Source organism: Catharus ustulatus, chromosome 1 (assembly GCF_009819885.2).
Source record: "Catharus ustulatus isolate bCatUst1 chromosome 1, bCatUst1.pri.v2, whole genome shotgun sequence".
NCBI lineage: Eukaryota > Metazoa > Chordata > Aves > Passeriformes > Turdidae > Catharus > Catharus ustulatus.
Window position 1 is genome coordinate 44,546,892 of NC_046221.1, and position 26,524 is coordinate 44,573,415.

The window sequence follows — 26,524 nt, forward strand, 5'->3', positions numbered from 1 at the left end:
TTTTATTTGCAGATTATCCCATCTGACCCAGTTACCTTCAAAGAAGTAATATTTTCCTTTAGATCATCTGCAACAGCAACATCTACCATCCTTGATTTGGGATTTGAGAGCAAATTGTTTCTGTTACTCATCTTGCTTGCATATTTCTCAGGTCTTTGTCTCCCCTGTGATTTTTAGACATATTCTTCTTATCCTTGCTTTTCATAAATCCTTGAGAGACCACTTTCTTTGGCAGTGCCTTTCTTTTCTGTGTATCTAAATACATTACCTTCTTTCTCCTTAATTATGCTAGCAAGGTCTCTTGTGATCTAGTCTCTTCCCAAGAGACTCTATTTGGTATCTCTTACCCAATCACTTCTATGTAATACCAATGTAAGGTACTGTAATAATATTCTATTTCAGTTTCTTCCAGTCTCTGATTCACTCATTCAAAACCCAGATTTTACAGATGTATGTAGGTGATGATTTAATCTGTAATTATATCCTTTGAAGCTGACACTTTAAAGAAGTCAATGAGCTATGGAAAAAAATAACGTGAGAAAACAGGCTTCATTTCAGTGGTTATCCCTACACTGCATTCTAGAGGATGGCTGCCAAAGTGGTGTCAGCTGGAATAGGAGAGTCTCTTGGAGGCTCCAATCAGCACAACACAAATTCATTACAGTGCAGGATGAAAACCAGTGTTTTTTAACCCTTTGCTTTTCCCTCTCCTTGTTGGAGAAGAAAATCTGGACTGTTATCTTCACAGGTAAAAATAGAACTTTCCTTTCTACTTTCAGAACTGTTGCCAGCTTTCCTTTACCAGTAGTGCTAATGGCTTTCTGCTTCCCAGAATCCATGGCACCTTTGTGCCTTATGCCAGCTGGTCTAATTTTGACAAGAAGTAAATTATCTGAGAAAAGCTAAGGCTTTGCTTTTCCTGTAGTCAGGATATACTATTCCATGAGTGTTTCAAGTTGGAAGGAAATGGGATTTGTAATTCTGGCTGGAATTTTAAAATCTCAGAATAGTCAGGTAATTCATAACAGTCTTATTAACATCAAGCCATTTCTGTTTTCATGGAAATTGAATTCCTGAATTCCATTCAGGTAGTTATTTTAATAAAAATACAATTTCCTCTCCCATTTTACAGAAACCTGTGTGCACACAAATATAATGTTATTATTTTTTCACAGGCTACTCCTGTCAGAAAATTCATGCTGGAGTTACAGCAAAATCACAACCTTACCACAATCACAATTTTCTATATGGCATTTTTGTATATAGCAGTTTTGTTATCAGTAGCCCTTAATGGATTTTTCTTTGCTCTGAATGTACTTAAGTACTGTATTTGAACATAGGCAAACAATGGTGTTCACAACAGCCCAAAACAATGAGTTTAATCGCTTAATTATATGATTTATGAAATAGTACCTTCTTTTGTACGTTTATCTCATCTTTTATGTGATACTCTGTAGTTCTTGCATCAAATGCATGAGCAAATAGTTACTGCCTATTCATTGTTTCCTGTCATTGCTTATTTACAATTACAATATATAAAAATAACTTACCAGTATCTGTTATGTCTTTCTTCAGGCTTCTGTTTTCCAGATGCTGACTCTGAGTCTGGCTAACGGCTCTTTATGTGGAAACCATTCTTTACCCACAATAGGCCTCTCTGTGCCTCCCACAGTTGTATTATATATTTTTCATTATTAAGGGGAAGTGCTACACACATTATTTACAGTAAAAGGGCACCAAGGATTTGTGCACTGTTGTATTATCCGATTCTTTCTCTTGCAGTGTCTAACATTTGTTTTAGCTTCTGGATCAATACCAAGTACTGAATTAATAGTTTCTTAGGACTGTCTGTTGTAATTCCAACATTTTTTCCCCCTGAATAAGACTATTTATTCAGGACTCATTCAGGACTCTTCATTATAAACATAAAGTCCAGGGTGGGCTGTGTTTGCCATGTACGCCATTTTTACCTACAGATAATTTAATTTTACATGGGATTGTTCCACCATCCACCATCATTAAATCCTTATGTAAAATTTTGGAACCACTTTTTTGTTTCTACTGCCCTAAGTAACTTACTATCTTTAGCCACTTTTGGTATACTCCTGTTCCTTTCTCTTTTTAAGTCTGATAAACATTATACAAACAGAAGTCATCAACCTCTACTGATACCTTTACTCCACTGTAAAGTAGTATTTAAATGCTAGTATTAAATAGTATTTAACAACTGTTTTAACAGTGATAATCTATGGGAATTTTTGTATCAGATGACATTACTTATTTTTGGAAGGCTTTCACTGGGGAATTTGTCCAAAGCCTTCTGGAAAAGCAAGACAATCAGCCAGAAGTGTACTGTTCACATGGCTAGTAATTCTTTCAAAGATAAGCTTATGATAAAAGACTCCACCTTACATGTTGCCTCTTCCTTGACAGAGCACATTTATTGATGTCTTTACCAACTCTGCTTTTTTTTATCATTCATAATAGTTTGCCTACTGCATACACTCTGCTGGTCTCAAAACTCCACAGGATTTTTCTAAAAGATCTGGTGTGAATTTTGCCAGTTTCAACCTTTTTAATACTAGAGTAGTTTTAAGTGAGAGACTCCAAACCACAGTTAGCAGTTTGGCTGTTTCATTCCTGATGCCCTTTAAAATCATGTTTTAGATGAGAATTTTCTCTCTTGGCAATTTACTATTGATTGAAACCTCTCCTACCAACCTGGCAGATGTTTCAGACAAAGAGGTCCTGTGGCACATCGCATATATGTGCAGAAAAGGGACAGGATTCCAGTGTAGGAGCCCTTCTGAATTCCTCCATGGTGAACACAGAGGCAAAGTACCCATCTAATTATCTGCCATGGCCTTGTTTTGTTTGAAATCTTCTTTTACACCTTCCTCAATCATTGGCCAAACAGAAACTGTCAGATTCTCTTTCCCAATATATTTGGAAAGGAGTTTATTGCTTGTTTTTATGTCTTGCAGAATGTTTACCTGAGAATATATTTTCCCTTTCTATATTGTATTTTACATATGGTTTCCAAAGTTTATTTTTCTGTTTTTTCCATTTTAGTGTAACTTATGACTTTTGAAAGGTTTCCTTTACCTCATACTAGTCTTCAACATGCCACTGGGAATGTGTTATCTGAAAACATTATCCTTGCTTAAATGTCACACAGCAGTAGGATGTCATCATCATGGCAGTTAAATGGAGTCTTTCATGATTGTGCTCTCTACCTTTGCAGTCTCTGTAATTTCCTTTAGCACAGATGGAATTGCCTTCTGGTAAGAAAATCCATGCCTTCTTTTGATGGGATTCTGCTGCTTCACCCTCCCTTTAAAGTTTTGCCAAGCTCTGCTTCAGGACTAATCTGAGGATACAAAGCTTCTATTGACACAAACCCAGAGGAAACGTCACTGCAAATATCATGCCCTTTCACATCCGTTCTCCATTCCACTTATCTTTCCGTTAAATATTTCACCAAAGCTTGTCTAATTGTAACTGTTAGCAATGTGGTATAATTTGAGTTTAAGACCACTTTTCCTGAAGGAGCTACAAATGATTCCCCTGTATTCACCACTTCTGTACACCATGTCATGTATCTTTGCACTTCAGGGTTTGGGACAGGTTTAGGCAGCTGCTTGAAATGTGTTTTGAACTGTGGGTGAAACACCAAGCTCCTGAGTTCTAAGATGCTTTTGATTAAATATTGATGAAACCACTAAGTTTTATCTGCCATTTCTCCAAGTTTGGGAGGAAGAACAGGGAATCTTATTGTTACCCTGAGAAATATTAAAATTAGGTAAAACAGACTTCCACTTAGCCAGAAGCCTTCCTTGTCAAAGGGAACAGTAAGTTTGTAGTTGAAAAATCCATGATACTAATAGAATAGTATTCTATAAGATGTAAGAGTTTTGATAATTATTATTGAATATAATTTTGTTTTCTTTCCCCCTTTTGCATGTCTACAGCGCAGCAGTGCAGCTGTTCTTAAATTCCCAGGACAGCAGAGCTTAGCCTTAGACTTAGCTTAGCCAAGTTTAAAGCAAGCTGGATGCAAGGCACAGTTGGGGATCAAGGACACAACTGTCAAAGGACAGCTGAGGATTGACAGAACACTAAGCTGATCTCAAATGACAATGAACGGCCCAATGGCTCTGGCAGCTGAGACTGTGGAATCACTGCAGTGGAACCATGGATGTAAAGAAACCCAAGTACCAAACAGGGAAGCTCAAGTGGACTTTATTATAGTTATTAGAATGTACAGGGACATCAGTGCACTGGTTCTTATTTAATTTCTCAGATTCAACACAGGAGCAGTTAAGACGTCAGCTTTTTGCTTTGTGCACATTTAGAATGTGGGACATCCTTAAATAGTTTTCTGAAAAGTTCTTGAAGAACAATGTAGTCAAAACCAAGCTAAGTGACTTCCTAGATTTCCTGATATTTCAAGAAAATGCTATGGATACCAAAAAACTTTAATATAAGAAGTGATTAGGAAGTGTGTCAACAGGGTGGTAGGACACAGGAAACTGATACTATCATCACTTTTATAGTTTTTAAAGTCCATTCCATTCCATTAACTGGAAGCAGTCCTTGAAAACTTCATTATAACACTATTTCTTTATTACAAATATTTACAAACTATATATTAGTACAATTTTTATTTCCACACTTTAACAATCCCATCTCTTGACGCAGTTACTATAAACCCTTGTGTGGTCTGGAAAGTCGCGATATCCGTGATAATATCATGATGCCCAACAGGGAGAGACTCTGGACCCTTCCGAGGGGTCTCATCAGTGGGCCCCAGCTTTTGCTTGTTCTGAATTTCCTGTACAAAAACGAAGTGAGAAATACGATTTACAGAAGGGTGAGCATTTGCAAAGAGAGACTGTCATCCATATTAGGTTGTCAGTGTAAGAAGACCACAAAACCTCTTCCACCAAAAAAACAATCAAACAACAATGCCCAACGACACAACCTCACACCCTTTGACTCTTCTCAGGATTACTCCTTGATTCATTTCTTTTCATCACACACAGCCTAAGTCTTAATCTGAACTGACATCACAGCTCTTTGATCAGGTAAATAATGGGAGTTTTTATCATATTTATTTCAATGACACCAAGATTTGATATTCCAGTGGGGGGAAGAAGTTATAGGAACACATACATCTTGGCTTCCCAAAGCTTTTGTAAAAACTGCTTCAATCGTTTGAGAACACTACAAAAGCAGTGCATCGGGTAGACCCATACAGACTTGTTTTAGTCACCTTTGAAGTAGCACTCAATTTGTTGGACTGAAACAAAACATTGTCCTATTTAACAACTAGTAACACCGCCAGTTCCCAAAGTCACTCTGAAGGATGTAACAAAAACTTCAGCATGCAGCCAGTACATCTCACATTGCCTTGCTAAGATCTTACTCAAAAGACATTCCAAACACTGATCAAAGCCAAAAGTGTTAAAAGTCTACATTTCAATATCCCAAAAGAAACAGATGATTCTGGCTTCTGCATGTAAATAGTATCTGGTGAGTCCAATTCTGTCAAAAACAAATTATGTTTTTCTTTTAAAGTAACTTCTTTCCAACTGCCCAAAAATGCAATGCTGACACCATCCACAAAGAGTGAGTTAAAATTAAAGACATCATGCAATGAATAGAATCCCCATAGAGCCATACAAAGGCAAGCAGAACAGGCGTCTATCAAACAAAGCAAAATACCTGAACCACCTCTGTGCCCTCAATGATCTTCCTGTAGTAGGAAACAGATGGGCAATTAGAACTTCCAGCAACAACATATGATCTCTCAGGGTAGGCTAGATCCCAAAACCTAAACATGAAGAAACAAAATCAAGGCAAGATGTTCAATTTTATCAGCTTAAAACAGCCTAAAAGTGGTCTTGCTCTTATGATGAGAATGAGTGTGCACAAATGCTATCTGCTTTCTACACTTAGTGGAAGGAAGTGATGCAGACAAATCTACACTCATATTAAGCTCACACATGAAGTTTTTTTTGGTTTCTGTCATGCAGCCCATGAAGCATTTTACAGAAGGATACACTCTGTGTTTCAGAATGCACATTGTGTTTCAGAGAAGCACCAAGTTCTGCAGTCTTTTTGCTGAGAACAATTTCCTCAGCTCACTGGTGTTTACTAATGAACACATGTTCAGTATTACTGTTTTGGTTTCTTAGAGATTACTTAGGCAACACTTGGCAAAATTTAGTACACCAGCAGAGGTTGAAGGGAGGGTGACAAACAAGAAAGTTGTTACATTTGATTACCTTATTTTCATGTCTGAGCCTGCTGTCAGTAATATGGGATTACCAGAAGCTGGACTACAGTATATTCCGTGGATGCTGTGAGGAGAAGGCTAGCAGGAAAAAGAGAATATATAAAAATAACTTATTAGTAATAGTCGTCACCATGCTTCAGAAAGGGAATTCATTCCTTGCTACATTCATCCACCCAGTTTCCAGATCTTTCTGGGAAATACCAAGTTACTTTAATGGCCACATCTTAATATATGAATGTAAATTGCTCCCTTATAGAGCAATGCAAGAGAGTTAACCCTCAATAATCCTCTTTTTTTTTTTTTTTTGAATCTTGGAAATTACATTCTCAGTGATGAGAGATTATTTTTAAAATAATCAGGCAGGTAAATCCTACTGTAAAGCACATGGATGCTTAGATTTCTAAACTATGAAGACATTAGGGGACAGATATATAACAGAAAAATATCTTAGATCATGGAGCTCCCTGTGTAAAAAAGGGCAGCACTGAAATGAACTCAACCTGCAATCCTTGTAGCACATACAAACTTTGGTTTAAGTAGATTCCAGATATGCATTTACAACACTTATAGAAGCAGCTGTGGTAATTTTTGTCTATGCATTTGTGAACAATATTCCAGATTGCTCTTTTCCCAATTAAGTCCTTGAAGAAGAGCAACCTCATGCTTTAAACTAGCAGTAAGTGTAGTAGTGGTATTATAATACAGAAAGAATGTGTAAAAGAGCAGATGCTTACAGGAGTATGCATAGCCCCAGGACCAGCAAGTAAAAATAAGTACAAGATGCCACACCATGAATTTTGGCTTTCTCATAATCTTTATAAGCTTGATCAGCTCACTGGTTTTCTAAGATCATGAGTGGGTATAACAAGTAAGTGTTACAAGTACATTCCATGGACAGTGGAAGGAACCAATGAAGATTCAGGTTACACTGCTGTTCTACAAAGGGAATTTAATTCTGACAAGTAAAACAGTTATGATGTCAAAATGAATCCCAGGGCAAGTTTTGTACTGATGCACAGCATGGAGTCTAAGATTGTTCTAACCCTGGCTACACAACAGAAACTGGAAAAGAAAAAGACCAGACCTGCAGTTCTGAAAGAGGTGGTGCACTGCTGGCCCACAGAGTGAAGCGTCGATCACCAGTTTCCATATCCCACATGGAGACTTCATTGTTGCCTTGAACAGCTACAAGAAAAGATAAAGTCAGTGCACAAAGTACAAAACAGGTTGGTTGGCTCTTGTTTGCTCTACTGACATCGCATAGAGGGTATGACATAGAGACATTCTCTGCTTGCTCCCTATAGCATTTGTGTTAGTCTTGCTATAGTACTTTGCTTTTATTGCTTGAAAGCAGCTTCACTATAATTAAAAGTGCCCGATTTAAGTTTAAAGGAAAACTGATTTAATTCCCAACCCTTTTAAAAATGTATAAAACCCTCCGTTTCCTCCCTAGATAATTTCTCAGCCTTCTTTGAGAAGGATCGATGGTTTCTTTAGCATAGTCATCAGGGACTTTGGAGAATACTCCTATGCAGGTAAGAAAATAATCCAAAGTTACAGAGTTCAGCAGCTACAATGAAGTTGGACACTCATGTGGATAGGTAAAGAATTCTGTTCAAGGGATTGCTTACAAACCTGGTAGCAACCTAATTGGCAAAGACTTTTTAATAGTAATCCAAAATTATGAACTTTGTCATTCATTTAGTCTTTCACGAGGAGGAAACAAACTAGAAAGCACAGTGAAACTTGCTTTATTTGCATGTTTTTTCAAGAAATTTGTTTTATCTCCCAGGGTAGTTAATAACTCAAAATAGGAAGTGAAGCCTAAGAAGCAAGTAAAATATGAAGCTCAAATTACTCTCAATTTACAGCAACTTGATAGATTTTGTTATTGTAGGATTAGTTTAAGGTACTTTTCCATTTCAGAATGTCTTCCTGACACAAACATATAAAAGTGACAGTGCCACATGCAGTGAGGATGAAGTAGCTGTAAGTATACAGAACGAGGAATCTTGGAGATTTCCAAAAGTTCTAACCCATGACACAGCTGGCTTAGATTGAAGGGGGAATTGGAATTCAGTCTCTGCTCTACAGAAGGTGGTGGCAGATTTCCCATCAGTTTCAATATATGTCATGAGATTGAATTTAATCTTTTGTAACATTTTGTCTTTAAAAAGGGATGGGGTAGACTGCACACAGGGAGGGCTCCTCATGAGAGTTGCAATGCTCAGAAGATTGAGAACTGTAAAGGTTGTCTATCATTTTGACAATGGCTAAACCCTACTTTTTTCTTTTTAACTTCCCACCAGGGCTTGAAGCAAAAACTGAAAGAAAAGCTGCTTTAATCACAACTCTGGCAATTGTGAGGTGAGTTTAAGACATCTTTTACCTGCTATTACCCAGGACTGATAGACAGGATGCATGAGCAGGCGTCTGATTCGGGCCTTGGAAGGATGAGAGTGGCTGGAGATAGGTAACTGAAACCTCATGTCCCAGCACGCCATGGTACCATTGCTCGTTCCTGGTGAGAAACAGCTCTCCTTAGTCAGAGGGATAAATATATGAGTTTTTGTCCTTATCTTTGTGCTCTCTTCCTAGGGAAATGGCCTTCAGCCTCAAGTACTTAGCAGGCTTCCCAAAAATAGATGAGAAAATATTTCTCTCCTCTTGTTTGAGAAAAGCATGTGCTAGTAAAATCAGCAAAAGCTTGAGCTGTAGTTACTGTAAGAGAAAACCATAAGGAAAAGGGGGGCAGGGAAGAGAGAGAAACTGACAAGAAATACAAGCTTACCAATACACAGCCAGCACTGGTGTATGTCCACAGCAAATGAAGTTATGAGGCCTAACTTCAAATCGTGTTTCAGTGTCCAAGCATTGCTGCTGGATCGCAAATCCCATCCAACCAAAGATCCATTAACTGTTCCATAAGCCAGTACTGACTGGGCTCCTGAATTGAAGTGATGCATATCTACCACACAGCCATCATCCTTCAGATCTAATGACCTGGGTTAAAAGAATAAACTAATTTAGACACAGGTACGACTCCTTACGACTCCTTACACTGAGCAGCATTTTCCTCTTTGTGTCACTTCCTCAGGCATCTGCCAGAAACAGTTTTCTGATTTTAGTACAATGGATGCTTATGCTCTCTCAAATCTCTCTGGTGATAGGTCCTGCAAGGTTGTCAGTAGCCCTTTGCAAACATTAACACAGCTCTGTGCCCTAGGTCAGGGCAATCCCAAGCACAAACACAGGCTGGGTTGAGAATACACTGAGAGCAGCCCTGAGCAGAAAGACATAGGGGTGTTGGCTGAGGAGAAACTCAGAATGACCCAGCAGTAAATGCTCACAGCCAAAAAAGCCAGCCACAACAGAAGAAAAAATAGTGTGGACAGCAGGTTGTGGGAGGCGATTGTCCCTCTCTGCTCCACACCTGTGAGACCCCACCAGCAGTACTGTGCGTACTTTCTGAGGCCTGGATACATCCCTCACTCAAACTGGAAGATTAAGCTGCAGCTTCAATGAGAAATATTCAAACACTGCTCATATGGAGGTAAGAAAGAGCTAAACCAAGCCAAAGACTCCCCTAAACAGTATCCCATTACCGATATCTCTACCACCTTATCACATTAAGAGCCTGGGAGGAAAAATTGCAGGTCTGAGGCCACATCACATGCTGTACATCTGCAAACATTTATCTAATGAGCTGCAAAGAACCTTCAAAATCACTTTTTTAGTATTAAGATTGTAATGAAGGAACTAACTAATCCCAGTACATAAATAAAACAACGGAGAACTTTTCAGAATGGTTGTTTCAAGCTCATAATGTGTGCAGTGACATAGGAAGTCCAAATATCCTATAGCGAGCTAAGAATTGTCAGCTCTGCACAGCTGCCTTTCAACCCTTCTTTATGAAGGAAGACAAGAACATGGATTACAGCCTTCCAGTACTGTCTGGGCTCAGCCAGCAGGAAGCCTAGGGCAAATTTAAGCGTCTATCTGAGGAATATGCTAACAGCTTGAGCTATGTGTGTGGTGAAATTTCACTGCTTTAAGTACATACCTGCTCTGTATTGGATGAATTTTAGGAGATTTAGGGAGCTTTGAGGCTTCAATACCAAGAAGCTGGATGGCACCATTATCTGAAGCTATAGCCAAGTAATGTGAGCCTTGGCAAAATGTAAGTGTCTTTACATGACCTCCAATCCTAGAGTATGTCAAAATTGATCTAAACAGTACAGAAAGAAATATGGGGAGAGGAAAAAAGAGGTTAGTTTTGGTAGCACTTAAAAAAAGAATTACTTCTCTTAAAGACCTACTTAAAACCAATGGCTCTTGAGAGAGCTCTGAAAATAACATTTTCTAGCTGCTCCAAAATAAGAAAGCAAAAAAGCCAGCATTGGCTTTAAACAACAACACCAGAATATATTTATTTATGTACAGAAATTAAATTTTAAAACCTGCAATTATTATGGCTACAAAGCAGTCCTTTTGCATTTTTTCTTATATTAACTAATTGAAATAGCAATCTAATATTACAGATGCAAGCCAAGAGGAACACCAATATATCTCCTTATTGATATTTCCAGCACACCCACAAGTGATTCGTATTTTGCTCTCTGCTCTACTTTATTTTTTATTCTAAAATTGCAGCTCCAAATACCACAGGTTTTTAAGCTACCTGGTTGTAGTGGTTTTTCCTTCCATTTTTTGGCTGTTCCAGACCTTCACTGTGCCATCATTTGAGCAGGTGGCAAAAATTGAGTGCTCGTCAGAGACCCGAATGCGATTCACTGCAGACTTGTGCTCATGAAGGTGAGCTACCAACAACCCTTTGGGACGCCATCCTACAGGGAAAACAAAACCATAAGCTAATTAGAAACATGCAAGTCCCCTAAATCCATCCACTAACTGCATCAGGATACAGTCATTATAACTGCAAAGCACAGATGGCATTGAAAACAGTGTTAAGACATTTTAAATAGTAAAGGCAAAAGCTTACTTGCTCAGTTCTAAATTAGATACTAGGTCATAGCTGTTCTGCACAGTAAACACATTTCCTAAACTAAGAATTTCCTCTTTTCCTCATCCTTTGCACTTTTTCCATGAAAGGATGATATCTTGACTCAAATTATACATACATACATACAGATATATATATATATATACATACATATATATATATATAATTTTTTATCTAATAACCTCAGTTGCCTAGTTGCCTGTGATGTACCTGGAGGTGGGGGCTTGCTCTCCCACTCAGCATTCTCCATCATCTGTTTGGCAAGTCTCTCTGCATTACACTGCTCTCTCTTCTGCTGGATCAGCTGCTGCAGCTCAGTTTTGCAGGTGGTGATGCGCAGCTGGTGTGCAGATGGGGACATTGTGCTGCTCAGGGCCTGCAAGGTTGGTTTCCTGGGCTGGACAACTGCTCCATCAGAGGCCTGTAAGAAAGCAGCCCTTAAAAAGATATGCCTTACATTATACACACAGACAAATCCCCCTCATAAGATTTCTGGGTCACACACAGTGAATAAAAATGGAAAAAATCTTTTTTTATTGACTCAATTAGCAATGAATTAGCATTATAAAAATTAATGCTTGCATGAAGACAATTAAAATAGTGAAAAATATTATTTACATAAAAGATTAAGCATTCACTTATTCCACCCTGTATGCCTACTTTGTTCTGTAGTCTGTCTAAAGAAACTGCAATGTGGTGTGCACACCCATTAATGTGATTACTATAGAGGCAGTTATTGCTCTCAAGACTGACAGAATTAAAGCTTAGCTCTCAAATTCATTTACATTGGGCTTTAAAAAGCAAAGTGTGAAGTGTTCCCCTTATAGTTCAGGGTAGACACACTCATTTAAAGCAAGCAGAAGCTTATCTCCAAGCAGAAGCCAAACAGAAAAGAGTGTTTAGTGTCAAGAGGTGCCTCCTTGACCTGCAGAGTTCCCAGCCTATCTTTCTCTAGCCAGTACTAAGTATTACAGGTACAGGATGTCTAAATGCTGCTGTGATTTCCAAGTTAAAACCATGATATCTCTTCCTCACAACATGTATCAGGACATGCAATTTGAGGAAAAGCCTTCTCTGCCAGAAAAGTTTACATAATAATTGTCTCATCCACAAAGACACATCTCTCTGTGCAAAGCATCTATTTGTTAGTGAAGTTCTTCTGTTCAAGGGACTAAATTTACTTCAGTCCTCTCTCAGTTCCTATTTTAAAAATAAGAACTTGAAGGTCAGCAACTCTGCTGAAGAAGACACCAGCCAACAGCATGGCCAGTGCCAAATAACCTCTGAACAAAACATCACATCCCCATAGTTCCATTTGACTTTAAAACAATTAAATAATTTCAGTTTAAGGTGAGAACATAGTATTTTTCAGGTATACCTGTGGAGAGGAGGACAAAGTGGCACAAATGCCAGCTGAGGACTCTGAACGAAGTGGTTTCCCAGCTTGGATGGCTTCAGGATCAGTAGTTTGCCCATGTCCTTTGGATATTGGCTGGGAGATGCTTGCTGGTTCCAGGGACCCAAACATGCTTTTCCATTCTTCATTTACATTTGAATCTTGCTTTACATGCTTTCTAGCTATAAGTAGTTTGAGGGAGGGAGGGAAGGAGGAGGTGGGAAGAGAAGGAAAAAAAAAACCCCAACATTACTATGACAACATTCACTCAGGATCACTCATTACTTTGAGATTACATGGAAGTCTAATGTTTACATGCCAGATTGCTATTTATGTACAGAGAAAACCCTTCTGCTATTTTGTGGAGATCAGCAGACAGGCATTTATGAGGGAAACCAAACAAAGAACCTGCCACATGTGTTCAAATCTTCTTGATCCTATAGCTGACTCGTGTAATAAATCACTTCACTGGAGGGAAAGCTTACATCTAGAAGGCTGCAGGATTAGACTCCACCATATAATAAATTTTTCTTATAGGATCATGAAAGGGTTTGGGTCATTTAATCCGACCACCCTGCAATGAGCAAGGACATCAAGAATAAATTTGTAACAGCACAGTACTCAAATCACTGTTAGTGTCAATCACAATCAGTTTTCCACCATAATAGCAACATGACATTGAGATTCAAATATGTTAGAAAATTATTTATTTTCAGCATTCCTTTAGAGTCACTTAGAACTGTAAAATATACACAGAAAAATAAAAACATGGGACAAATTAAATTTGGACAAAGTCAGCAAAGAAAAGTTAAAGGCATAAAGACTTCAAGGGTAACAGTTTTGGGTGAAACAAATTAGTTCAAATATAAACTTCATATACACTAACTTTTAAATCATGTTAACTTCTGACTCGAGGATGCAAAAAATGAAAAATCCTATATTTCTGTACTTTCCTTTACAATTATATGCAAAACACCCTAATTGTGGAAATCAGATGTTAATAGCTATAGGCTTTACAGATATTTCTGTATTTTTATATGTAAAAACACAGCACCTACCACTGATGTAATAGAGGAGGGAATTACAAGCTTGAGAGAGTAAAGAGGAAGCTCAAATTGTCTGGTAAAGAAAAATTTTGAGGATATAGAGAACTGGAATAGCTAGCATCAAGTGGATTTCAGATCTGAACAAGGAAATGTAAGAGGTTTTTGGAGCTGAAAGAGCAGGCAAAAAAAGCAAAATGGGAGTGGATGGGAAGCTGAAGAATCTTAGGGTGAAAAAGCATGTACTTGGATGAGCAACAGTTGGCAAGTCCTCAGTGCCAGCTTGAGGAGTTTTCAGTTTTCTTCAGGCTACCTCAAGAAAACACACAGGATTTCCACAGATAAAGAGCTTAGCACTCGTTGAGAGGAAACAGAGCAGGTACATAGTCTTCAACATTTACACTGTTGCCATGAGTCACTATAGTCCTGTTTGTCACAACCAGCTGAACAACTGCACATGCAGTCAAAATATTCTCAGGGGAGAAAATAATCCCCACTTTTCAATGATCATAGAATATTCCACCACCTCACATTTAAAACAGAAGCAGTAATTTTCCTATTGCAAACTCAGTGAGGATGGTGATAGTCATGCAGGCTGATTTACTGAGAACACCCTGAAAGGAAGGCTAGGCTTCAACTATATCTATCACAAAATATACTAACCACGTTTGTCATCAGAATCCTGCTTTGTTTTAACAAGATCCACTTGTCTCCCAGTTATTCCCAGAGCTGACAAGTCAATCACCCCTTTATGACTGCTGTCATGCAGGTGGCTCTGATCCACAATATTGGCTTTAGCTTTATTAGATTTTAACATAAAGTCCTTCAGTGCTAACAGTTTGTCTTCTTCCTCCTCAGTCATCCCCTACAGAATAAAAGAAAAGGTAATATTACTCTCTTTTAACAATTGCATGCATCAAGGCATGAAGATTTAAGAAGCAGTAAAATTAATGACTGGCTCAGAAGTGCAGAAGAGCACATCCTCAGAATTCAAAGCATCGGTCCATTGCTCCTACAAAACATAAGGTAAGCTACTGCAGTGTAAGAATATCTTTCCTCTTAAGGAATGGGACAAGGCAAAGCGAAAGGGCAGAACAGAATTTAATACTGGATCACTATCTGGTGCAATCTGCTTAGCTGACACCTAGACTATACTTACAGCCCACAAGCCATAGCGGGGAAAAAACCCCACACAGCTACAATTCTTTCTCTTCTCAGTCCTCACACTTTGGGTGGGTGATTCTTTATATTCCCCTCTTCACATATGAGCCTCAAGACTTTCCAGTTCCATTTGCTTTTAGTACACATGTCCACACTTTGGCAAATACATACTCCTTTATCCAGAACAAAGCAATTAATCCAGCAATGCTCTGTAATGCTGCCACATCATGGATTCATCAGAAGTTTGAGACTTACAGACATTTTTTAAAGACTTAGGTGGTATTTGCATGTCTCTGTCTGGCAGATCTTTTAAAAATCTTTACGTTCTGAACAACTTGTCCCACAAGCATATACTGAAATCAGTGAAGTTAATGGCTTGGAGGATCAGAACCTACAGTAGCAACTGTAAGGTCAGGGTTTGTGGAAGTGTACAGAGCCCAAGGGTCTCAAGTCTGACTTTTAAAGTGCAAATAAAACCCAATTACTTGCGAGAGAAGCTTCTTCAACAGCTGTGCAATGGCAGGGTCCTCTGGGGGTGGGCACTCAGAAAGAGCTCCAGTTCTCTTCTTTTGACGCAAGTGAAGGTGTCTGAAGAGGCTTGTGATATCCTTTGATCTTAGGACATAATCAAATATGGAACGGCTGACAGGCTCTTTAAGTACACTTAACAGGACTATTTCTTTGTCTACCTGCAATTCAAAACAACAGAGCAGCCAACATGATGATATCCATATAACTTGTATAAATCATCTAGATACAACTTGTCTCCTTTGCTGAAAATAAGATCTGTGTTGGTCATGTCAGAGTTTCTCCATTCTCCTTCTCTCTTTCCCATATAGTGCTTCTCATAGCTTGCTTTCTACATGAAAAACATCTTCAAAATTAGTCCAGACTGAGGACTTAATATTGCAATCCAGCTTAATGTTACCCACTACTTACTTGCTAAATGTAGTGTTGCATAGCAAAGAAAAGACTTATATACCAAAATGAAGAAGAAAAGATTTATATAGTAATATGGCGCAGGAAGTGAACAAGAGAAATTTACCAATCAATGCCTAAAACACAGCACAAAGAACATGTAAACAAGGAAAAATGTTATTAATAGTGAAGTTCCCATCTGCAAGGTTTACAGCAAAATGTTAAACACAGGATGCATTTCTCAATGTTCAATGCAATTATTTCTTAACTATGTATTGAAACACCTGAGAGGTGCTGTCTACAGGTCCTGAAGTTGTATGCAAAGATGCCTATATGATCACACTACCAGCATCATGCAGGTCATTCCTGGACATGCACTGATAGTAAATTACTTCACTCATGCTGAACATTGTGCCCCAGCCCTTGGCAAAGCACTGAAACACAGGAATGGTGCTGGTGAAACCACAAGCACAGTAATCACTATTTAACAGACTGGTCTTGTAGATCAAAGCGCAGAACATAAACCCGTTTGTTTCACAGACAACTCTTCATGCCTTTTACACTTCTCTGAACTAGCACAATGTTGCAAGAGTTTGACTATAAACAAGGCAGAAAAGGCTTGAACCAAAAACATACCTGTTGATTTTAGGCTTTGTAAAATGTTTTGCATTTTGCAAGAAATTTGAGACAACAGTCTTTAAAACATGGAAAGCAAAGGCCAGTCTACAAATCTGCCAGCAGAGATCAAAATTATATAATTGCCTGTTATGTGAAAAAAGTATATATGGTCCTTATAGCCAGACCACAGCCAAGACAAACCTAAGAATCATGGTTAGTCCAGACATAGTCCCATTAATATTATTGGAAGTATTACCTGTATTATTGGTTGTGTGATAAAAGGATGGAGGTATGGCATTAGCTTGCAATAGACATCAGCAATATTCAAATACTGTGCCACCACAGTGATAAATCCAACTGCACCATAACATATCCAAAGATTAGGGTGACATAGGAATGGTGCTGAAAGAAAAATAAGATGTTAAAATACATCATTCATACAGGAGAGAGGAGATCATCCTGCATATGGCAGCCTGTGATGTAATTTCCTTCTAATAGAACTACTCCCAAACTGAGCCTTCTCTCCCTCCTCCAGAGCATAAGGTTAAAGCATTCATATGGAGGAAATTATTTCATGGATTTCACTGTACTCATGCTGCTCAATCTCCTTGCTCTTGCCAAAAAGCATATTTTCCTTATTTGTTCATTTCAATCCCTAATTGTCAACTACAGATTTGCGATGGAGACTAATCCAAAAATAAATCTCAACCACATTCTAACAACCAAAATGAATCCTAAAACCAGTGATTTATTTTTTTCCTTTTAAGTAAATATTTTATTCCTTCCTGCTTTCCCTCTCTTCCTTGAAGAATATCTACTTATATTCTAAGATTATGAGACTCAGAAGTCCCCCTAATTATGTGGGCTTTAAGAAGTTGTTGTCACGGCACTGTATCTAGTCATGAGACATAATCACAGACCATCTGCCCCAAATTCTGAGTGCATTTTAAAAACTATAACATTAAGAAGCAGACTACATCTCAAAAGATCATTTGGTTGGATTTTTTTCCATAAATAGCTGTTAAATCTTGGGCACATCTAAATTAATTTGATAAGCCTGATCAGGAAGGAGAGACCAACTCTCCAAACAAGGGTGTATTGAGTTAATGGGTTTTTTAGGGTGTTAGAATAAGAAAGGATCATGATTGTCTGAATTCTCTCATCTTCAAAGGCTAATGTGTAAGTATTTGCAAGTTATGTGCCTGATGGACTACCAGAAGCAAACAGTAATTTCTTTTACAGATTGCCATGTAAAGACCAAGGAAAGATCTTAAGGCAGAAAGTTTTTAGAGTGTTTTTTTGCTGCTGCCCTATATAAGATCCGAGAAGATGCTTCCAATTTTTTCCACCAAAACTATTATTTTAGAGTCCTGAGCACTGACATGGTTCATCTAGCAGTAGGTTTTGTTAGGTTCTAAAACAGAACTACAGGTTTGTATTCTAGACAGCTAAGCTGACAGTGTACCTTTATGTAGAACTGAGATTTCATTTGTTTATTAGGAAAACAGGGTATTCTCCAGTATTCCAACTCACCAATATCACAAGCAAACTCATAAATGTGGGGCTTTTGCAAGAGCCCCAGCTGGCACATACAAGTAAGAGCATTGAGGGCTTTATAAATGACAAATTCTTCAGCATCACTGAGACCTTGCTGAAGCAGAGGTTTGAGTATGGATGAGCTTTGCCAGCCAACATATGCAGCAACACCTGAAACATAAAAATAACCCATAAAAATCTAAAGCAGATTGATAAACACCAGAAAACTCTATGTCTTCTTATCAGAATTGAGAGTCAACATAAAAGAACTTTATAATTTCTAATCTAATAAGGTAATAATAAATGTACTTGTTCATGTCTTAATGCTGGACTTCGCAACCCTTTGTTAAAGGGAAGGGAAGGGAAGAAGAGAATAGTAGCACGGACAAGAGAAATCCTCGCACTGCTACAGAAGGGCATCTGCTCACAGCCACAAGCAGCAGTGCCTGCACTTACTTATATACCAGTTAGAGAGCACATTTTTAAAGATGTGCAAATGCTTGAAGTAAAATAAAAATGTAATTTCAGAACTTAATCTGAATTATCCTGCGGATGTTTTCAACAGATACCGGAAGAGGAGTTAAAAATATAGGTTACGTGTCTTCACTTCTACTCTTAATTGCCTCACGTCTCTCTATGTCTTTTGCAAGAAGTCAGGACACTCTGACCTGTGCTTTGGCTGCACCATTGCTCCTTCTAAAAAATTTCTGATAAGTTATCAATATCACCTCTTGGCAGTTTGCCAGCACAACATTTTGTGGCTTTCAGTCACAATGGAAGGTGTAGCTACCATAATGGCCCCACTGAAAGTTTGATCATGATTATTTTTCTTGCCATGCACTGAAACACCATTCTTCACTCAGGAACTGCACTTGGGAAGGTTTTCTTGACCCACAAATCCTGAGCACTGACTCTCAGCAATGGTCATGTGGATTTCCAACATGCATGGAGCATTAGACATACTTAATAGCTGATGTCATTACAGGTAAAATTTTTAAATTGTTATGAAGTATCCTGAAGTGACAAGAATCTTTAGGTGAGGTTTTAAGGCACTAAAAAATTTTTCCAGTTATAAATTCAGCATATACCAATGCCTAGTTTTCATCATAAGAACAGATCTAGTGAAGTGAATGGGACCATGAGCACATGTGAAGTGATGCATCTACTACAGAGCTTGAAGAAATCCTAGTAATCACTTGCCATAATTTAACTTTTTAAGTTAGTGTCTGTAGCAGAGACTCAAAGAAGAAAAAAGCATTTAAATTCCAATTTTTTAATGTTAACCTACCCTAGACTTAAATGTCCCAGTCTAGTATTGAATATTTGGACTAAAAGAAGTATACATTTGTATCTACATTGTTTCATCTTCATTCCCTAAAGAAGTATTTCCACCCAATAATTCATAAAACTATTTTCTTATGAATTCTAGAAATCTTTATAAGGACTTTCATATGACTTATTTTTAATGTCCTGGAAACTGATAATTTATTAACGGTACTGTCTTTCCACTCTGGTCGAAACCAAACACTTACCAACAATGCTGTCAAAGAAAGCTCCTCGAAGATGCCAGTCATTCTTGTCATTTAAGAAAGTGATCATATGAGACAGAAGAACATCATTGGCTTTTTGACGTCCAAAAAAGACGCACAGACGTGTTATTCCATTTTCCATCAGTGTTTGTTTCACAATATTCTCTGGGTCACTTAGCAAAGTCACAACTTTCTGCTGGACCATTTCATGCAAGGCTTGCAACTCTGCAAGGGATAACAGGATGAACATTTTGGCTGAGGAGAAACAGCATGTGCATGTGTACCACCTGCTGCTAAAGGAGTTACAGTGACAGCCGACACTGAACACCATCCAACTTGGTAAAACTGGTGATACAACAGAACCTCAACCGTTCCAACAAGGGCTTACCAAAGACTTCAGGCTAAGCATCAGGTGACGACAAAGCTAAAGAGTAGAGAAATGTGAGACATTTTTACCTGGATCAACTAATTCCAAACTTGTTGCAACTTCCACTAAGATGATTCCACTCATTTTATACATATAGGTGAAATGCATATGTGAAGAAGCAACAGAATGAATGAGAAGCAATGTTACCACAGTAAACAAAATGCTTTGAGGCAATTTTGGTTTGATACGTTTATTTGACTATGAATTTCAAAATTTGTGAACTGACAACAGATCATGTTTTTTAGTTAGGTAGATTCACTTCATTAAGCATACAGAGAGGAATATAAGAACACTTTAAAAAGTGAGTGCTTCCAGTTTCATTAAATTTCTGCAGTTAACCTAACAATACTGATGAAAAATTTGAAGATGACCTTGCCTATGGCTTCTACTTCATTACACAATTAAAAAAAAATTCTTTTAAATGGAAATAACAGATTGCTAATGCACTGCATACTGTTTAAAACTACAAGGTAGGATCTCAAACGAGCAACACAAAAATTTCAGCTACTGCTGCACCAGTTTCGAGAGGTGATTATCATTTACCAGCAGTCAGGAGTCCAGCTAATTTGCTTTCTATCATGACCCTGTCTATCAGTCACATGAAAAATCTGCCTCCTGGGTTCAAATTTCTCATGCTTGGTTTCTAAAAGAATGAAAAGAACAGACCTACTCAAGCTTCTTCCTTCCTTGTGTTACTTCCTTCATCTCCAAGCTATCTCAAGGGCAGGGGACAGCATTTCTTAGAAACACGGCCCATACGATGGAGCTTCCTGTCTCACTCCTCAGAAATTTGGGGCACCCCATGCCTTACGTGAAGGAATTCAGAGAGGATCTTTTATATTTGGTTTTAGTAGATTCATTGCTGTTTTATTTTAAAGCATCATCCTGCAACTAGTTAAGAGATAATTGCCTTTTCCCCAAATGGAGCATGTGCAGGATGTTTACCAACTCTGATTAGTCACAGATTGATCTACTTAGCCCAGAAGAGAAATGACTGCTTTTAACCACAAACTCTTCCCAGCTAGGAAGACTCGCCCAGCATTATTCTGGGAATTTATGCAACACTAAAAGGCACTGCAGATGACACACAGGTCATTTATTACCATGTGTCTTTCCAAAGACAAAGAAAATCCATCCTTAGGATTTTTGTTCATTCTCTGCACTAGTTACAATACAAATCTACAGTAATGTTACTGGCAAATGGCATCCACACATCTAGTTTTGCCAGGCAAACAGACAAGAATTGTGAGGGACAGAAAAGGAAGAGTGACTGAAAAATACAGCACAATGATTATGCTAGAATTTGACACGTTTTCCAAAGCTAACACTGCTTCCCACTCCAACAGAAGCAGTATTTGGAACACAGGCGTGTTTTCGCAGCTGACTTGTTTATGAGATAAGCTGGAAGTGAAGCTGGATATGCAACCAGACAGCCAGCATCACAGTCAAATACCTTGAGGACCTCTGGAGAAGAAAAATATGCTCATTTATATACTTTTTTGTCTCTCACAACATTCAGAGCAGAGGTGTCTGTCTCTGCATGAAGCTGTAACACACTTTGGTACTGGTCAAGGCAAAACATTTAACATTTCCCATTTAACAGGAAGGCGAAGCTTTGAGAGATGAGGATAGATCAATGTTACCTAGGAGCTCTGGCCCATGATTTGCTATTATAAGCAGGCAAAAGCTGACATTACCTGTGTCATAGTTATCACTAGGGTGAGATGTTTCATCCATTTCTTCACCATTTGGCTCATTTTCCATATTCAGATTTTTCAGCTGTACTAACTCCAGAAATCTCAGAGCTGTTTCTGCCAATAATGCTATGTTTTCTGAAAAGGAAAACATTCGGGTTAAGAATTGTTCTACTTTGCCGATTTACACTGGGCTGATGATCCTCCTGAAAAGAGATTACAGCCACTGACACCACCAGTCACAATGGACAACAGGACTGAAATCACATAGGATGCTCTGGTCAACCCACTTCTGTTGACTCCCAGCAATGCTACTAAAGTACATCAAATCACACTTTTGTCATGTAAACAAGTGGAAAAATCCTAATGATATCAGGTGTAACAAAGACTAATTTAATTCTTCGAGAACTAGCCCTAAATGCCACTTAATCCAGCTTGAGTGACAAAATAACTTGATAGAATGTAAAGGCCAAATAGCCTGAATTAACTAACATTGCCACATAGTAGACAGCAACAAAGTAACAACAAACCACAACACCAGGACATGTATCCTAAGGAATAACAACTTGTTACCCTGGAATCCACTATTAGAACATTTGTCAGAGTATCTATCCAGACGATTTGGCACCGTTCTGCACCATTTGGAAGCTGCTGAAGCAACTCAGGCTGCATTATATGGGTCAGACCACTGCTGGCACAGGAACAATAACATCAAGGCAGAAGTCCCACTTATGCACCCGTTCTGAGTGTCATCCAAAACACAGCAACATGCCAATGGAGCCTGTCCACAGCCCAGACCAAATCCTCTTAAGTCACCAGTCTGACCACTTCCAAAAGTGTACTATAGTAACAAAAGTTAACTCAGTTAGACTACCTTTAAATACATTGATGGATTTGAAATTTAAATTGATCACGGTGACCACAATTGGTCCTATTCATTAGATATACAAAGTCTTCAGTTACTAGTTTTATCAATTTACTTGGTTAAAAAAAGAAAAACATCACCTGAGAGATTTTCAATTGGAAACTTCATTTATAACTTAAAAAACCCCAAACCCCAAACAAAACAACACACCAGAAAATGTGCTAGTCATAGCAAATAAGGGTACATAGTAAATAGCAAACATGGGCTTGGCTACAAAGCTTCTTCCTGAACTGTGCATAACTCACACATCTGAATAACATCTAAAGAAAACATCTGTTACAGTATAAGCCAGTCTATTACAGAGCAAACAATTTAATTTCAGCCCCTGCATATCAAATTTCATTTTGTTGGAAAACAGCTCTGCAGCCCAGCAACACAGAGATGCTTTAAGTTAGTTTCGTATTTATTCAGTTCCAGCAGGCCATTTTAGGGAAACAACCAGAGCTAATGAAGTTGTGAGTACAGGCGTCATTACCTGCAGTCACTTCAGAGACTTTTGGAGGGTTTTACTGACAGAAACAGTTAAAAGAATACAGAAAAGCTCAAGATTTGGAGTTTTGACTGGATGTCCTCTTACCAGCATATGCAAGTCTGACGATGGTGGCTTCATCCTGGGCCAAGTGTGCAATGCCTGGCAGAATGTATTCTGGGTAAATGTTAATATCATTGCGTGGCACCTCTTTGACGAGAGCAAGAACTTTAGTTAGTGTCCTCACAGATTCTGCCCTCACCCTGGGCACAGAGTCGTTGCTGAAATGTAACAGATAAGGAGTAATACGATCCAGAAGAATCTCTACGCTTAATCTTGGTGCTAAATGAAGAATCAGCTCCAAAGCAGCCAGTTTTGAATCACAGTACTTGAGAGTCTGTAAACAGGAAGTTATCACAGACACTAGAATAACCAGACCATTCTCTTTTGTCTCTCCCTCGGCCTTCTCTGTGCGATCATGCCCACAGAGATTGTGAATTATGTTGTCCAGATCTTTACGTATGACCAATATACGCTCATCTGCTGACACAAACGTTTCCTTGGCAAACTGGGCCATGTAAGGCTGAAGGAAAGTGTAAAATATTTCAGGAAATGCGTTGTTACGCTGCTGTTTCAAATAATCTTCAGCTGCTAAACGTTTATCTGGCTCTCGATGGATCATCTGAGTGACCTTGAGAAAGGCAAAAGTAGGAGGGAATGGGAGAGAAAGATGAAAAGTTTAGACATTTGTAGTACAAAATCATCAAAGCCCAAACCCAAACAATAAGCAACCTGTCACCAAAGTACATGAAATAAACTGTAAGCAGAACACACAGATGGTTCTAATTCTGTAGTTCATCCTTACCAGTTCTCTGATACTGCGGTCTTCAATTTTGTTTAGGACTTGATCAGGGGAAAACAGGCCATTTCTGTAAGCCAAAAGCTGAGATAAATCAAACAAGGGTACACCTTCTGTGAAGAGCTCTGCTATTACACAACCTGGGACAGAAAGAAAAAAAAGAAGTCAGAGATGTCAGAGGAATATAAACAGACACTTTAACTTTGTTTTCTATATGCAGAAAAGAACAAAGCCTAAACAAATCTTTGCTCAATTAAAAATAAGGCAAATGAGCTGCCAAATTAATTTGCAGGAAGGAGGTAACATCTCAAGATCCAAAACCTGGCTTTTATACTTGATCCCTGAAATATGTTCCAAGTAATTTATTTTAAGCATGTCAACAGCAGAGGAGTTTGCAACTAGAAAAACATGAGGCAGTGACTTCAGCCACCTGCCAGCAGGAAAATCCATCACTAGAAAAGGAACCCACATCACTGTCATGTGGAAGAAGAGTGTGGTAAGTCAGCAGGGATTGGGTAGTAGGTCAAAATTAAGCAGCCCTTTTACACAAGATAAAGAAATAACTTCTGCTCCCACAGCTGATGCTGGGAGACAGCATATATTCACTTACACGTGATTGCTAAAAACAGACCCCCAGTGTTGTGTACATGACACCAGTCTCTCTTCAAAGAACCTGCTCCACAATCTGCTCCCAATAGTCTGCTTTATCATTGGAATGTCCTGGAAGGTTGGCCATAAGAGCAACTTGTAAAATGAAGTAACAATTTCCTTTAAATTCTTATTTTCAATCACTTTAAGGGAAGAAAAAAGCCCAAAAACAAGGGCTAAACTCAACACTTTCAAGACAAGGCCAAGACTCAAGGCAATCTCCCGCAGTCAAACTCTAACTAGTATTTGTGACTGGGACCATAACAGGACTTAGCTCCAACTTTGTGCCTGTGGGGAAAATAAAATGTGAAGGGGCTTCTAGAGCCAGTATTGCCAATTTATCCTGAAAGCTGCACCAGTCCCCTCAGAACTGGACCACTGACTGGTTTCTCCTCTCAGGCCCCATGAGGCACACACTTCTCTGCCAACAGAAGATGATGGACTGTGCCTTGAAAAACCACCTCTTTCCAAGAACACAATTGAGCCATGACAGAATAGTTGGCAATTTCTCTCCCCAGATAATAGCGATACACTTAAATGATATAGCCTACTATGTTCTTCTGTAGCTACCCTGTCCTGCATTAGTCTTCTAAGCTCTTCTGCACTGCATTAGTCAGAAATAACACTTGATAGCTCCAAGTACCTGCAGAAAATATATCCATTGCACGTTTTAACTCCCCTCTTGTTCGCTGATTGCTATTTGCCAAGTCTACCAAAGGAGTGGAAGGGTCCCGCATGTTTTCCAGCTCCGTGGCAAACATGCTGCCATCAACAAAGCGCTCAGGAGCGATGTAACATGTTCTCCTCCGGGATGTGTCAAAGAAATAATTGAAGTCAGCAGGATTGTCTTCAGGAAGATAAGTTGGTTTAAAACTGGCGAAGTCAGTTAGAAGGACCCAGTTCCAGCTGGTCACCATGATGTTCTCTGTTTTAATATCACCATGGCGGACTCCAGATTTGTGCGCTTGGTCCACCGCAGTGAGGATCTGGAAAGCGATCCACCTTTTCTCAATGTTGTTCAGGAATGGCCTGGTACTAATTCGGTCATAAAGGTTGTCCCGTACGTACTGTCTGAAAAGCATGGCGGCCTTCTCAGACAGGGCAGTTTTCTGGAAGGGGAGGCAGTTCTGTGCCGAGTGTAACCTTATCTTCAGCTCCTCCAGCTCCTGCTTGTAGCTCGTCAGGGGCAAGGTGGGATCCTGAATGGCAAACACCTTCACGACCACCAGTCCCTCCCGGTGCTTGGCTCGGGCCACCTTGAAGAAGCGAGTGCTGCCCAGGCTCTTGTCGTACTCGAAGTCGTGGATGTCCGAGAAGTAGCTGTCCACCGAGAGGATCTGCGAGGGGGCGATGCCAGCCAGCTGGTTCCCCATGACGGCACTTCCTCCGGCCGTGGGCACCGCGCCGGGGCTCTCCCGCGTCTGCCGGGACAAACACAGCGCGGACCTCACTCAGCCCCGGCTCCGCCCCGCTGCCCGGGCCCGCGGGCCGTGCTCCCCGCCCCGAGCGGGCCCGGCCGCCGCCGCTGCCCAGGCCCGGCCGCCCGGGCCGGCCCCAGGGGCGCGGGTCCCCCCGCAGCACTCACCGGCCCAGGCGGAACCGGCACCCCCGGCCCCGGAGGCGGTGAAAGGGAGTGAGGCGGGACTCGGGGCGGCGGAACCGGCACCGCCGGGCGGGCGGGGAAGGGGCGGTGCCGTGAGCTCACATCCTGCGCCGGCCGGCGGCACCGCGCTGTGCCCGAGGGTGCGCGGCCGTGCCTGCGCGGTGACACCAGTCCGGCTCTGCTCGCGGCCTCGTGGCCTCCTTTCCCCACCCCCTCTGGCTCCGTTCCCTGGAAAAGTTTCTTTTTGTTCTTTGCTCTGCAATGGAAGAGGCTGGGGCGGTAGCGTATGTGATATGTTCAGGCCGGCTTTAAGTTGTTTCGTCTGTTTGTTGAGCCATGTTAAGGAGGAGCTGTGGGGGTGCAGAGTCTCCTGT

The 26,524-nt window shown here is 39.7% G+C and overlaps 1 protein-coding gene across 1 annotated transcript; it reads right to left on the minus strand.

Moving 5' to 3' along the window:
- Window positions 1–4,226: 4,226 nt before the first annotated feature.
- Window positions 4,227–26,187, minus strand: PIK3R4 (phosphoinositide-3-kinase regulatory subunit 4). Its single transcript, XM_033067603.1, has 20 exons — window positions 26,133–26,187; window positions 25,191–25,968; window positions 23,906–24,039; window positions 23,149–23,731; window positions 21,650–21,784; window positions 19,529–19,750; window positions 17,994–18,167; window positions 16,717–16,862; window positions 15,410–15,613; window positions 14,427–14,628; window positions 12,703–12,902; window positions 11,535–11,745; window positions 10,983–11,148; window positions 10,365–10,529; window positions 9,093–9,304; window positions 8,691–8,822; window positions 7,386–7,486; window positions 6,291–6,379; window positions 5,728–5,836; window positions 4,227–4,834 (listed from the first exon to the last, which is right to left on the minus strand). The coding sequence occupies exons 2-20, from the start codon at window positions 25,918–25,920 to the stop codon at window positions 4,664–4,666; spliced, it is 4,086 nt and encodes a 1,361-aa protein (XP_032923494.1). The 5' UTR covers window positions 25,921–25,968; window positions 26,133–26,187; the 3' UTR covers window positions 4,227–4,663.
- Window positions 26,188–26,524: the final 337 nt, after the last annotated feature.